Here is a 14,345-nt window from a genome sequence, read left to right as displayed (position 1 = left end):
GAAGTTATGATGGGAGGATTTGGGGGAATTGGCTGAAAGTTATGATTTGCTGACTATGGCTCTGCCAAGCTATTGCTTGACTAGTCTATGGCATAACTTTCCCAAATTTGGCGTATTTACAGATGTTGGTTAGGCAAATCTTGCAGGGAGCAACAAGGCTTGGTGTAGCATTGTTGTTTCTGAATCTATTGCCTAGCTTGATGCTGGGTGATGCGTTTGGTTTTATTTTCATTAGATGTCTTTGACTTAGTTTGATACAACTGAATGGCCTTCTCGGCCAGGAAAGAGGACAATTAAGAGTCAGCCACAAATGCAGTTGTGCATTAGGACTTCATATATCGACCACACCAGGTACAGATGGCAGATTTCATTTCCTAAATTAAGGATTTTAGTAAAGCAGGTGGGCTTTTGCATCAATATGATACTTCATGATCATCATTACCAATACAACCCTTTTATTTTAGATTTTTTTGACCTGATAGAACATAGAACATTACAGCGCAGTACAGGCCCTTCGGCCCTCGATGTTGGGCCGACCTGTGAAACCACTCTAAAGCCCATCTACACTATTCCCTTATCGTCCATATGTCTATCCAATGACCATTTGAATGTCCTTAGTGTTGGCGAGTCCACTACTGTTACAGGCAGGGCATTCCACGCCCTTACTACTCTCTGAGTAAAGAACCTACCTCTGACATCTGTCTTATATCTATCTCCCCTCAATTTAAAGCTATGTCCCCTCTCTCCCTATTCCTCGTCTCGCTATCACGTGGCACGGGTAACAACCCAGAGATAATAACTCTGTTTGTCCTAGATCGAAATTTCCACCCTAGCTCCCTGAATTCCTGCCTTACATCCCTATCCCTTTTCCTACCTATGTCGTTGGTACCTATGTGGACCACGACGTGGGGCTGCTCCCCCTCCCCCTTAAGGATCCCGAAAACACGATCCGAGACATCACGCACCCTGGCACCTGGGAGGCAACACACCAACCGCGAGTCTCTTTCGTTCCCACAGAATCTCCTATCTCTCCCCTTAACTATGGAGTCTCCAATGACTAATGCTCTACTCCTCTCCCCCCCTTCCCTTCTGAGCAACAGGGACAGATTGAACTTAAATTCACAAGCCGCCATGGTGGGAATTGAATTTATATGCTCAGATTATTAATCCAGCCCCCTGGATTGCTAATACAAATGTGAAATATTGTCGCTGGAAATGCTCAGCATGCCAGGTAGCATTTGCACAAAGAGAAACTGAGTTTACGTTGCAGCTTGATGACCCTTCATCAGAGCTGGAAGGAGTTGTCACAGGTTTTCAGTAAGTACAGGGGCAAGGGAAGGAGGGAGAGGGGAAAGAACAAAAGGGAAGGTCTGTGATAAGGTAAAAGGCAGAAGAAAAATTAAATGACAAAAGTGATGATGCTGCAGGGCCAACGGGGATGGGAATGAGACGAGTAAAGGAACAAAAGATGTGTCTATAGGAGTGTAAACAGAAGCAGCAGATTCGGTAACAGCGCCTGCTATCTTGAAAACCTGGAACTGGTGGTTTTGATCGGAAACTGTTGAACTCAGTGTTGCATTTGGAAGGCTGCGCAAGTTCCAACTTGAGCTTACGCTGAATCTTATTGGAACAGTGTAAGAGGCTGAGGTCAGAGAGGTCAGACAGAATTAAAATGGCACGCATCTGGAAGCTGAGGGCTACACTTGCAGGCCAAATGGAGGAGTTCAGCAAAGAAATCAGAGAGGGTGAAAATAGTAATAATCTTTATTATTGCCACAAGTAGGCTTATATTAACACTGCAATGAAGTTACTGTGAAAAGCCCCTAGTCGCCACACTCTGGCGCCTGTTCTGGTACACGGAGGAAGAATTCAGAATATCCAATTCGCCTAACAAGCATGTCTTTTGGGACTTGTGGGAGGAAACCGTAGCACTCGGAGGAAACCCACGCAGACACGGGGAGAATGTGCAGACTCCGCACAGCCAGTAACCCAAGCCAGGAATCGAACCGCTTTGAAGCAACAATGCTAATCACTATGCTACTGCGCAAAAGCAGAGAGGTTAAAGATCAAGGGGGAGGTGGTGGTACTGTCATTGGACTAGGAATACAGAGACCTAGGACAATTCAGAAGATAAATGTCAAAAGTGTCTTACCATCTACCTGCTGGATTCAGCGTGCCTGGAGTTACACCACATCCTACCCCACTATTATACAACTCCCACCAATCTTATTAATCTTCCCCTGACCTCCAACCCTCTTCTCCCCCATGCTTCCCCGGGCTCTTCTCTCCTTCCAAGCCCTCCGATCACCAACTGCCCCTCCCCACCCCAGTGTGCACATGTTGTGGAGGAACAAGGGGTTTGAGAAGATTACAAGGATAAGGAGAGGGTGAGGCCATTGCAGGATTTGAAAAAAGGGTCAGACATTTTAAAAATTGAGCGTTACCAGACTAGATGCCATGTAGGTCACTGAGCACAGGGATGATGAGTGCGGAGGACTTGGTGCCAGGTAGGATATAGGTAGTGGAGTCTTTGGATGAGTTCCAGTTTATGGATAGAGGAAAATGGGAGGCGAGGAAGAAGAGCTTTGGAAGTGTCAGATTTGTTGTGACTGTTATTAGTTCATATCAGGGTGAATCAAGTTGGGAATTAGAGAAATACTTGTTTCCTCCAAGTTCTTAATAATGTATGATGATTTACATATAGGGACGTGACCAATGTACTCAGATGTGTCAATGATGGATATTAATTTCATTATTAATTACGATATTTCACTTCTTTCTGCTAACAGGTTTAATAGACTAATGTGCTATTTTCATTCTATTTTGTTGCTGTTGAATGTCCAATGCTTCTAATTCCAACCACCTTCTTTAACAGAGCATGAGAGTTCGGACAGTCAAGGGTTTAGATTACCTTTGCAGATCTGGAAGCAAGTTCCATGGGAAGATGATGGAAAAATTTCTTCTGGTTGACTGTAAGACAGTGGTTTATGGAACATACAGGTAACGTGCTATATAATTATACATACAGCAACAATTTCTCTGGGAGACTGAAACTAGAGGGCATAAATATAAGGAAGTCATGAATAAAAGTATTAGCCATGCTAACAAAAATAAATACCAGTAATGTGATGTAAGCTAATATCTCATTAAAAAAACAGCCCACATTCTACCTTTCTCACAAAGGCTAAGGAATAGCTGTTTAGGCTCTGAATACTGTTTCAGAGTTGGTGTATCATCCTTAAACAGCTCCCTTTATATGGTACCATTAACAGAACAAAATGTCACAAGACACTTCACAGACACTTCACAGAAGCGTGATAAAGTGAGATTTGACACAATCACATATAAAACATAGAATAGAACAGTACAGCACAGTACTGGCCCTTCGGCCCACAATGTGCCGACCATTTATCCTAATCTAAGATCAACCTAACCTATACCCCTTCAATGTGCCTGTCCAAGAGTCGCTCCCTCATGACTCTGACTCCACCACCTCTGCTGGCAGTGGATTCTACGCACCCACCACTCACTGTGTAAAGAACCTACCTCTGACAACTCCCCTATATCTTCCAATCACCTCAAAATTATGTCCCCTTGTGTCAGCCATTTCCACCCTGGGAAAACGTCTCTGGCTATCCACTCTATCCATGCCTCTCATCACCTTGTACACCTCTATCAAGTCACCTCTCTTCCTTATTCGCCCCAGTGAGAAAAACCCGATCTCCCTCAACCTTTCTTCATTAGGCGCAGCACGGTAGCATTGTGGATAGCACAATTGCTTCACAGCTCCAGGGTCCCAGGTTCAATTCCGGCTTGGGTCACTATCTGTGCGGAGTCTGCACATCCTCCCCGTGTGTGCGTGGGTTTCCTCCGGGGGCTCCGGTTTCCTCCCACAGTCCAAAGATGTGCAGGTTAGGTGGATTGGCCATGATAAATTGCCCTTGGTGTCCTAAATTGCCCTTAGTGTTGGGTGGGGTTACTGGGCTATGAGGATAGGGTGGAGGTGTTGACCTTGGGTAGGGTGCTCTTTCCAAGAGCCGGTGCAAACTCGATGGGCCGATTGGCCTCCTTCTGCACTGTAAATTCTATGTAAATTCTATGTAAGTTAGACATGCTCCCCCAGTCCAGGCAGCATCCTGGTAAATCTCCTCTGCACCCTCTCCAAAGCATCCACATCCTTCCTATAACGAGGTGACCAGAACTGGACATAATATTCCAAGTGTAGTCTAACCAGAGTTTTATAAAGCTGCAGCAAAACCTCGCGGCTCTTAAACTCAATCCCCCTGTTAATTAAAACCAACACACCATATGCCATCTTAACAACCCTATCAAACTGGGTGACAACTTTGAGGGATCTGTGTACATGAACCAGAAGATCCCTCTGCTCCACACTTCCAAGAATCCTGCCTTTAACCCTGTGTTCAGCATTCAAATTCGACCTTCCAAAATGAATCACTTCACATTTATCTAGGTTGAACTCCATCTGCCACTTCTCAGCCCAGCTCTGCATTCTGTCAATGCTCGACACTATCTACAACTCCACCAACCTTCATGTCATCGGCAAACTTACTAACCCACTCTTCCACTTCCTCATTCAAGTCATATATAAAAACCACAAAAAGCAGAGGTCCCAGAACAGATCCCTGTGGGACACCACTGGTCACTGACCTCCAGACGGAATACTTTCCATCCACTATCACCCACTGTCTTCTTTCGGCCAGCCAATTCTGTTCAGACAGCCAAATTTCCCTGTATCACATGCCCCTGACTTCCTGAATGAGCCTACCATGGGGAACCTTATCAAATGCCTCACTGAAATCCATATACACCACATCCGCTGCCTGACCTTCATCAGTGTGTCTCGTCACATCCTCAGAGAATTCAATGAGTCTTGTGAGGCATGGCCTGCCCCTCATAAAGCCATGATGACTATCTTTAATCAAACTATGTTTTTCTAAATAATCATAAATCCTATCTTTCAGAATCCTTTCCTGTATTTTGCTCACCACAGATGTAAGACTGACTGGTCTGTAATTCCCAGGGATTTCCCTATTCCTATATGAAAATTATAGAGCAAATGACCAAAAGCTTGGTCAAATAGTTATATTTTAAGGTGCCTCTGAAAGAAATAAGGAGAAGTAGAGAGGTTTGGGGGTGATGGGTGAGCAAGATTTGGGAAGAGCAAGGATGCAGGCAGCAGAGTTTTGGATGATCGCAGGTTTACGGATGGTAGAAAGGAGGAGACCAGCCAAGAATACATTGGAAGAGTCGAGCACAGATGAAAGAAAGGTATGAATGGTGGTTTTGGCAGCAGATGAATTAAGGCAGGAGTGAAATCAGGACATGTTACAGAAGTGGTAATAGGGCGGTCTTAGTGAGAGTGAAGACATGTGGTGGGACCCTTATTTTAGGGGAGGGTTATATTTGGCACCAGGGTGTTGACAATCTGGCTCAGCCTCAGACTCGCTGGGGAAGATGATGGAATCGGTAGCTGGCGAACATATTTTCTCAGAGGTGAACCCAAGACAATGGCTTTGGTCATTCCAATGTTTCATTAGAAGAAATTTCTGCTCATTTAGCCGTGAATGTCCTCTTCCCCTCGCAGCTTCTCTCCCTCTTCCCCTCGCGCCTTCTCTCCCTCTGTCCCTCGCACCTCTCTGCCTCTTCCCCTCATCCTTCTCTCCTTCTCTCCCTCTTCGAATAAACAGTCTGATAATTTAGAGTAGAGTTGAGAGAGGTGGTGATACAGCTGGGTATCATTGGCGTACAACTGGAAATTAACCCAAAGTTTTCAGATGATGTCACTGAAGGGACAGCATTAGATAAGAAACAGGAGAGAACCAAGGATAGATCCTGGAGGGATACCGGAGGCAACGATACAGTGACAGGAAAAGAAGCCATTGCAGTGGGTTCTCTGGCTATGATTGGATAGGTAAGAATGGAATCAGATGAATGCGGTCCCATCCAGGAAGACAATAGGCTTTGGGGATTGGGGTGGTTGGGGTAATGGTGCAGTCAAAGATGGCAGACAGGTGGAGGATGAGGATAGCTAGTTTGCTGCAATCACAGATAAGAGGTCATTTGCAAATTTGATAAGAGCTGTTTTTGTACAATGGCAGGGGTGGAAATCAGATTGGAGGGGTTCAAACATTGAATTACAGGAAAGATGGGCATGGAGTTGGGAACTGATGATGCGTTCAAATACTTGAGAAATGAAAGCTGGAGATTGGATGGTAGCTTGCAAGGATGGTGAGGTGCTGACACCTAATGAAAAGGAGAGAGGGATAGTATGTGAAGAGAGAGAACAATTAACATTATCCACTGACATGGGGGTCAGGAGGGGGAGATGGGTAACCAGCAGGTTAGTGCCTTCAAGGGATGTGTCATCTGCATGAGGGGGAAAAAAGTAATCAATATATAGCTCGCTCCTCACTGTCTGGGATTTATTTTAAGCACAATTGTGTGACTAAAAGCAACCCATTTCTGTAGTATTCTTCAACAGTTTTGAAATTTCAAGTTTTTGATGTGCTCATTATTTATCCTTCTGCAACAATAAATTGATAAATTATTTATTTTCAGCTTTATGTGGTCCTATGAAAAGATAAACCTCAGTATGGTGCAAGTGATCACTGGGCACCTGGTAGAATCTTATGATGAAGAATTTCGGACACTCTATGCTCGATCAGATATCCCTGCCATGTTTTCAACTGAAAACTCTGCATTATTGGGAGAAAGAAAGCAACCATTAATGTGGCAAAGTCGTCTTAACACTGGGATCTACCCGCATTCAGGATCTTCGTTTGCTTCATCATCTAGCCAGAACCAGCCATTTAGCAGAAATATTCCCCAGAGGCATACACTTGACACATTATATCAAAAGTTTAGTGGAAGGCAAAACATGCATCGAAATGAGTGGAACAATATTGATAATAAATTTAATCTCCGAAATTCACATATTGGACCTCCCATTACAAATGGTCTGGATGCTGCCAACAGAATCAGTCGTCTGCAGACATATGAGAGAAACGATTACTGGAAGCGACATAGTTATGCTGGCGAGCAGCCGGAAACATCGTCCTATCTTTTGCTGAATAGATCAGCAAACCACAAACCCTTATTTCAAAGAAGTGACCAGAATTTGCTCGAAGAAAATGAAAGTGTTACTTCTTCATCGAGAGGTGAATTTAAGTCCAGCACCATTAGAGATGCTCTTGAGCGTCTGAACCAAAACAGAACAACGCCGAAATTCGAAAGGAGCTCAAATATTCGCAATACATATCATGGGCCCAAAACTCTGCACCTGTCTTCCACCCACAAACTGCCAACCCTAGAAAATATGAAAAAGACAGGCTTACGGAACTGGAGAATTGAAAGCTACCTAAATGATAAAGTTGGACCTCCAACGAACTCTGTCACCGATCCACTTGACAACACCAATCTGAATACAACAGACAGGTTTGAAAATCCATTAGGTCCCAGGATGCAAGTAAATTTAGAATTAATGAACAGGGCGGAAATTAAAACTAACCCCAATTTTGCACATTCCCGACTGCGTTCTTCACTGGTTTTCAGGACCCCTGTGATGGAACAGACTGATGTCATCAGCCCTGACTCGGAATCAACGGCTTCAACTATTGGTGCAAACCCGGGGTCAATAACGCCTCAAGAGCAAACATTGAGTGGGACTGGGTACTCATTGTTCAATGCAGATAAACAGCATTCATCCGATGAATTGAAAACTCCAACTCAAGGAGGTGGTGAAGAGTTATCTAGTGATTCATCATGTTTGCACAATGATACAGAGGTGAATCAAAGACCCAATTTCCTGCGTGGTCATAGTCACAGCTTCCGAGCACATCTGACTGATCAAAAGAGAGAGCCAGATTACAACGCCAGACAAGAATCGGGACACCTCACACTACCAAAAACAAAGTTTAATTCCCCTTCAGGGAGGACTTTATCAATCCACTCTCTAACTGACACAAATGGAAATGAATCTCCCAAGATGTGGCATTTTGGGAAATCCAACAAAAGTCATGAGCAACATTCAAATTTCCTTCAAAAAAGCTCAGAGAAGATCAGGTCTCTGCTCAACATCTCCAATGATAAAAGAGACAATGGGCCTCGAAGTAGAGGGTCATATGCATCGAATAATATGAATAGCAGTACTGATACATTGACCTCTGAGAGTGACCAGCAGGAAAGGAGAAAAATAGCAAAATTCACATGGAATGAGCAAAAAGTAAAGACAGCAAGCGTATCTTCAAATTCCACAAACACTCCAAAATCTGCTCATGCCAATAACCAAGAACAATTAAATGAAGATGCTCATTTGCATGGGCAGGACGCCATGAGTCAAGGAGATGCATCAGCTCCAAGATTTGCCACGGAACACCAATCAGACATAGGTAACAAAGAAGAGAAAGCAGGTTCCAGTCCCCCTTCTCATCTGAAGAACCAAAAACCTGAAGAGTCGAAAAATAGGGTCAACGCCACAAAACTGAGCTACCAACCTAAGGAGCGGAGAGTTTACAGCCGTTTTGAGAAAGTATACATGTCGCAATGTGATAACTTGAAACCAGAAGTGGCTGACCAAACTCCATTACGAGTGAGGTTGACTGATAGCAACAACTCTTTTCTCAGGAATCAGTCACGCCATGGTTCAAGATTCCTCTCATTTCAAGGGAATCATGCAACGCCCCAGAATGAAAATAAGTTTGAGAAATTTGTGCAGCGGTTTGTGGGGTCATTCAAGCATAAAAAGTAACGAGCCAAAGCTTTTAAATTACTTTAGTAGGCCACAAACGAGTCCGAACTGAGTTGGTCAAAAAAAAAACTTGGCTTATTGCAAAGCAATTATATTTACAATTTGCATCAGATCCCAGCCAGGTGTGAGCTGTCGGTTACTTACCTGACCGACTTTATACAGATCTCAATCATAAGTGTCCTCGGGCTTCCCGTCCTTTTAGCGGGGGAGCTCGTATTAGTTTTGCTTTAAAATTAAGAGGACACAATTAATTTTTTCCAATTAAGGGGCAATTTAGTGTGGCCAATCCACCTACCCTGCACATCTTTGGGTTGTGGGGTGATTCCTACGCAAACACAGGGAGAATGTGCAAACTCCACACGGACAGTAACTCAGATCCAGGATCGAACCTGGGACCTCGGCACCGTAAGGCAGCAATGCTAACCACTGTGCCACCATGCTGCCCGGAGCTCATATTAGTTCAGACTCATGGGGAGACTGATTGCTCCAACCTGTAGGACTCGTGCGGGTGTACTGTGCTGTACTGTTCTATGTTCTATGTACACTGCGAGACAATTTATGAGTCTCATGCCACTTTTTTTTTTACAAATGTTAACAAGTTTTATATAACAACACCTGCTTTGAAATAGTACTCAGAATGCACCAAGTATCAGTGCACCATGATCCCATGTGATTTCAAGTCCAATGCGTAGAATACAAGATATAGTGACAAGATAAATACTTTTGTTTGGCTGCGTCTCGATTGCTTCAGAATAAATAACTTCAGAAGATTTGAGCTTTCGAATTTAGTTTTGCAGATTTAGAGTGCAGAGTTATCTTGCTGCTTCTTGGATTTCTTGTATTGGATGCCTGAACTCCTTCAAATGCTGGATATCTTTCCTACATTCAAACCCCTTCTCATGCTCCGCTGCTTTTTGTGCATCTACAATGCCTTGTATTATAAATTAGTATTGATGGAAAGTTGAGAATTGCAGGAAATGCTCAAGCTGATAATGTTTCTTGAAAAGCTGAAAATGGTTACTGTTTGGGACCCGGCTGTTGCCAGAATGTACAATGGTTACAACCACTGGGGCTTTTCAATATGTAATTGTTTCCTGTAAAATAGTGGTAAATCCAATGCACCATGAGGTAGAAATATTATTGAATTATTTTGTACAGTGGGATTTGTGAAAACCGGGGTTGATGTATTAAACTTTTGGGATTTTTTTAAACTTTAAGATCACATGTCTTGGTATAATTTCATACTATTTTGAATGATATATTGCTTCCCAATATTTGCAAACCCACAGTTTGTGTGTTTTATTAGCCTATTCCTCCAAAGTTCTGCTCTCCACACCTTAAGGTGCTGACTCATCCTGTGATTCTTGCCATACAAAGAATGCACCGAAGGTTCACCCAGACTGATTCCTGGGATGGCAGGATTGTCGTATGAAGTGAGATTGGGTTGACTGGGCCTGTGTTCACTGGAATCAAGAAGAATGAGAGGAGATCTCATTGAAACCTATAACATTCTGACAGGGCTGGACAGTGTGGATGCAGGGATGATGTTTCCCCTGGCTGGGAGGGTCTAGAACAATATCACAGTGTCCAGATACAGGGTTGGCCATTTAGCACTGAGATTTAGGAAAAACTTAATAATAATCTTTATTATTGTCACAAGTACACTTACATTAACACAGCAATGAAGTTACTGTGAAAATCCCCTTGTCGCCACACTCATGAAAATGAAAATCGCTTATTGTCACAAGTAGGCTTCAATTCAGTTACTGTGAAAAGCCCCTAGTCGCCACATTCCGGCGCCTGTTTGGGGATGCTGTTACGGGAATTGAACCATGCTGCTGGCCTGCCTTGGTCTGCTTTCAAAGCCAGCGATTTAGCCCTGTGCTAAACAGCCCCGTTCACTCATGTTCACTCATGTTACGATCCCAGATAACTGGACGGGAAAATCCCAGAATGGAAACCTGGCTCAAAAGACCGTAAATTTTACATTTAAAAAATAAAATGTGGAGCAATAGAATCACAAGACCGCTCATCAGTTTTAACAACAGAAAAAAATAATATTAAACATGAAAAAATTGTATTATAATAAAATACTCCTTTACTCCCCCTTTTGATTAATCCCAAAATCTGTATGTAATTGTTAATCAAAAGGGGGAGTAAAGGAGTATTTTATTATAATACAATTTTTTCATGTTTAATATTATTTTTTCTGTTGTTAAAACTGATGAGCGGTCTGTGTGGGTAGAGTTGAGGAACCACAAAGGCAAAAAAACCATAATGGGAGTTATGTACAGGCCTCCTAACAGTGGTCAGGACCGGGGGCACAAAATGCACCATGAAATAGAAAGTGCATGTCAGAAAGGCAAGGTCACAGTGATCATGGGGGACTTCAATATGCAGGTGGACTGGGTAAATAATGCTGCCAGTGGACCCAAGGAAAGTGAATTAATTGAATGTTTACAGGAGGGCTTTTTGGAACAGCTTGTGATGGAGCCCACGAGGGAACAGGCCATTCTGGACTTAGTGTTATGTAATGAGCCAGACTTGATTAAAGATCTTAAAGTAAGGGAGCACTTAGGAGGCAGTGATCATAATATGGTTGAATTCAATCTCCAATTTGAAAGAAAGAAGGTAGAATCAGATGTAAAGGTGTTACAGTTAAATAAAGGTAACTACAGGGGCATGAGGGAGGAACTGACGAAAATCAACTGGGAGCAGAGCCTAGTGGGAAAGACAGTAGAACAGCAATGGCAGGAGTTTCTGGGAGTAATTGAGGACACAGTACAGAGGTTCATCCCAAAGAAAAGAAAGGTTATCAGAGGGGGGATTAGGCAGCCATGGCTGACAAAGGAAGTTAGGGAATGCATCAAAGCAAAAGAGAAAGCCTATAATGTGGCAAAGAGTATTGGGAAGTCAGAAGATTGGGAAGACTACAAAAACAAACAGAGGATAACAAAGAGAGAAATAAGGAAAGAGAGGATCAAATTTGAAGGTAGGCTAGCCAGTAACATTAGGAATGATAGTAAAAGTTTCTTTAAATACATTAAAAACAAACGGGAGGCAAAAGTTGACATTGGGCCGCTCCAAAATGACGCTGGTAATTTTGTGATGGGAGACAAGGAAATAGCTGAGGAACTGAATAAGTACTTTGCGTCAGTCTTCACAGTAGAAGACATGAGTAATATCCCAACAATTCCAGAGAGTCAGGGGACAGAGTTGAATATGGTAGCCATCACAAAGGAGAAAGTGCTAGAGAAACTAAGAGGTCTAAAAATTGATAAATCTCCGGGCCCAGATGGGCTACACCCTAGAGTTCTAAAGAAGATAGCTGAAGAAATAGTGGAGGCGTTAGTTATGATCTTTCAAAAGTCACTGGAGTCAGGGAAAGTCCCAGAGGATTGGAAAATCGCTATTGTAACCTCCCTATTCAAGAAGGGAACAAGGAAAAAGATGGAAAATTATAGGCCAATTAGCCTAACCTCGGTTGTTGGCAAGATTCTAGAATCCATTGTTAAGGATGAGATTTCTAAATTCTTGGAAGTGCAGGGTCAGATTAGGACAAGTCAGCATGGATTTAGTAAGGGGAGGTCGTGCCTGACAAACCTGGTAGAGTTCTTTGAAGAGATAACAAATAGGTTAGACCAAGGAGAGCTAATGGATGTTATCTATCTTGACTTCCAAAAGGCCTTTGATAAGGTGCCTCACGGGAGACTGCTGAGTAAAATAAGGGCCCATGGTATTCAATGCAAGGTACTAACATGGATTGACGATTGGCTGTCAGGCAGAAGGCAGAGAGTTGGGATAAAAGGTTCTTTTTCGGAATGGCAACCGGTGACGAGTGGTGTCCCGCAGGGTTCAGTGTTGGGGCCACAGCTGTTCTCTTTATATATTAACAATCTAGATGACGGGACTGGGGGCATTCTGGCTAAGTTTGCCGATGATACAAAGATAGGTGGAGCGGCAGGTAGTATGGAGGAGGTGGGGAGGCTGCAGAAAGATTTAGACAGTTTAGGAGAGTCGTCTAAGAAATGGCTGATGAAATTCAACGTGGGCAAGTGCGAGGTCTTGCACTTTGGAAAAAAGAATAGAGGCATGGACTATTTTCTAAACGGTGACAAAATTCATAATGCTGAAGTGCAAAGGGACTTGGGAGTCCTAGTCCAGGATTCTCTAAAGGTAAACTTGCAGGTTGAGTCCGTAATTAAGAAAGCAAATGCAATGTTGTCATTCATTTCAAGAGGCTTGGAATATAAAAGCAGGGATGTACTTCTGAAGCTTTATAAAGCATTAGTTAGGCCCCATTTAGAATACTGTGAGCAATTTTGGGCCCACACCTCAGGAAGGACATACTGGCGCTGGAGCGGGTCCAGCCAAGATTCACATGGATGATCCCAGGAATGGTAGACCTAACATACGATGAACGTCTGAGGATCCTGGGATTATATTCATTGGAGTTTAGGAGGTTGAGGGGAGATCTAATAGAAACTTACAAGATAATGAATGGCTTAGATAGGGTGGATGTAGGGAAGTTGTTTCCATTAGCAGGGGAGACTAGGACCCGGGGGCACAGCCTTAGAATAAAAGGGAGTCACTTTAGAACAGAGATGAGGAGAAATTTCTTCAGCCAGAGAGTGGTGGGTCTGTGGAATTCATTGCCACAGAGGGCGGTGGAGGCCAGGACGTTGAGTGTCTTTAAGACAGAAGTTGATAAATTCTTGATTTCTCGAGGAATTAAGGGCTATGGAGAGAGAGCGGGTAAATGGAGTTGAAATCAGCCATGATAGAATGGTGGAGTGGACTTGATGGGCCAAATGGCCTTACTTCCGCTCCTATGTCTTATGGTCTTATGGTCTTATAATGCACAGCGGGGCAAGATAAAAAATGACAAGATCTTGAGGTGGAGGATCGAACTCGCCACCTACAACTACGAGATCTTGTATCGTTCCGGGAAGCTCAATGAGCCTCCTGACGCCTTGTCCCGCGGCACATATGCCACCGCACAAGTGGACCGCCTGCGAGCCCTCCACGAGGATCTCTGCCACCCGGGGGGTCACACGCTTTTTTCATTTCGTCAAGACCCGCAACCTGCCCTACTCCATCGAGGAGGTCAGGACAGCCACCAGGGACTGCCAAATCTGCGCGGAGTGCAAACTGCACTTCTACCGACCAGAGAGAGCGCACCTGATAAAGGCTTCCCGTCCCTTTGAATGCCTCAGCATGGACTTCAAAGGCCCCCTCCCCTCCACCGACCGCAACACGTACTTCCTGAACGTGATTGACGAGTACTCCCGGTTCCCATTCGCCATCCCCTGCCCAGACATGACTGCCTCCACCGTCATCAAGGCCCTCCATAGCATCTTTGCACTTTTCGGGTTCCCCGCTTAGATACACAGCTATAGAGGGTCCTCCTTTATGAGCGACGAACTGCGTCAATTCCTGCTCAGCAAGGGCATCGCCTCGAGCAGGACGACCAGTTACAACCCCCGGGGTAACGGACAGGTAGAGAGGGAGAACGGAACGGTCTGGATGACCGTCCTACTGGCCCGACGGTCCAGGAACCTCCCAGTCTCCCGCTGGC

General features: G+C 44.0%; 1 protein-coding gene across 1 annotated transcript in view; it reads left to right on the top strand.

Annotated features, from left to right (window-relative positions):
- Nucleotides 1-9,984, top strand: part of fam83b (family with sequence similarity 83 member B) — an 80,667-nt gene extending 70,683 nt beyond the window's left edge. The window contains exons 4-5 of the mRNA XM_072498567.1: nucleotides 2,876-3,000; nucleotides 6,580-9,984. Of these exons, the coding sequence (XP_072354668.1) occupies nucleotides 2,876-3,000; nucleotides 6,580-8,767 (2,313 nt within the window). The 3' untranslated portion in view covers nucleotides 8,768-9,984. The remainder of the gene's footprint in view (nucleotides 1-2,875; nucleotides 3,001-6,579) is intronic.
- Nucleotides 9,985-14,345: the final 4,361 nt, after the last annotated feature.

This window comes from Scyliorhinus torazame, chromosome 4, assembly GCF_047496885.1.
Source record: "Scyliorhinus torazame isolate Kashiwa2021f chromosome 4, sScyTor2.1, whole genome shotgun sequence".
NCBI lineage: Eukaryota > Metazoa > Chordata > Chondrichthyes > Carcharhiniformes > Scyliorhinidae > Scyliorhinus > Scyliorhinus torazame.
Note: the sequence above shows the minus strand (reverse complement) of the source record. Positions and strands in the feature narration are given on the sequence as shown.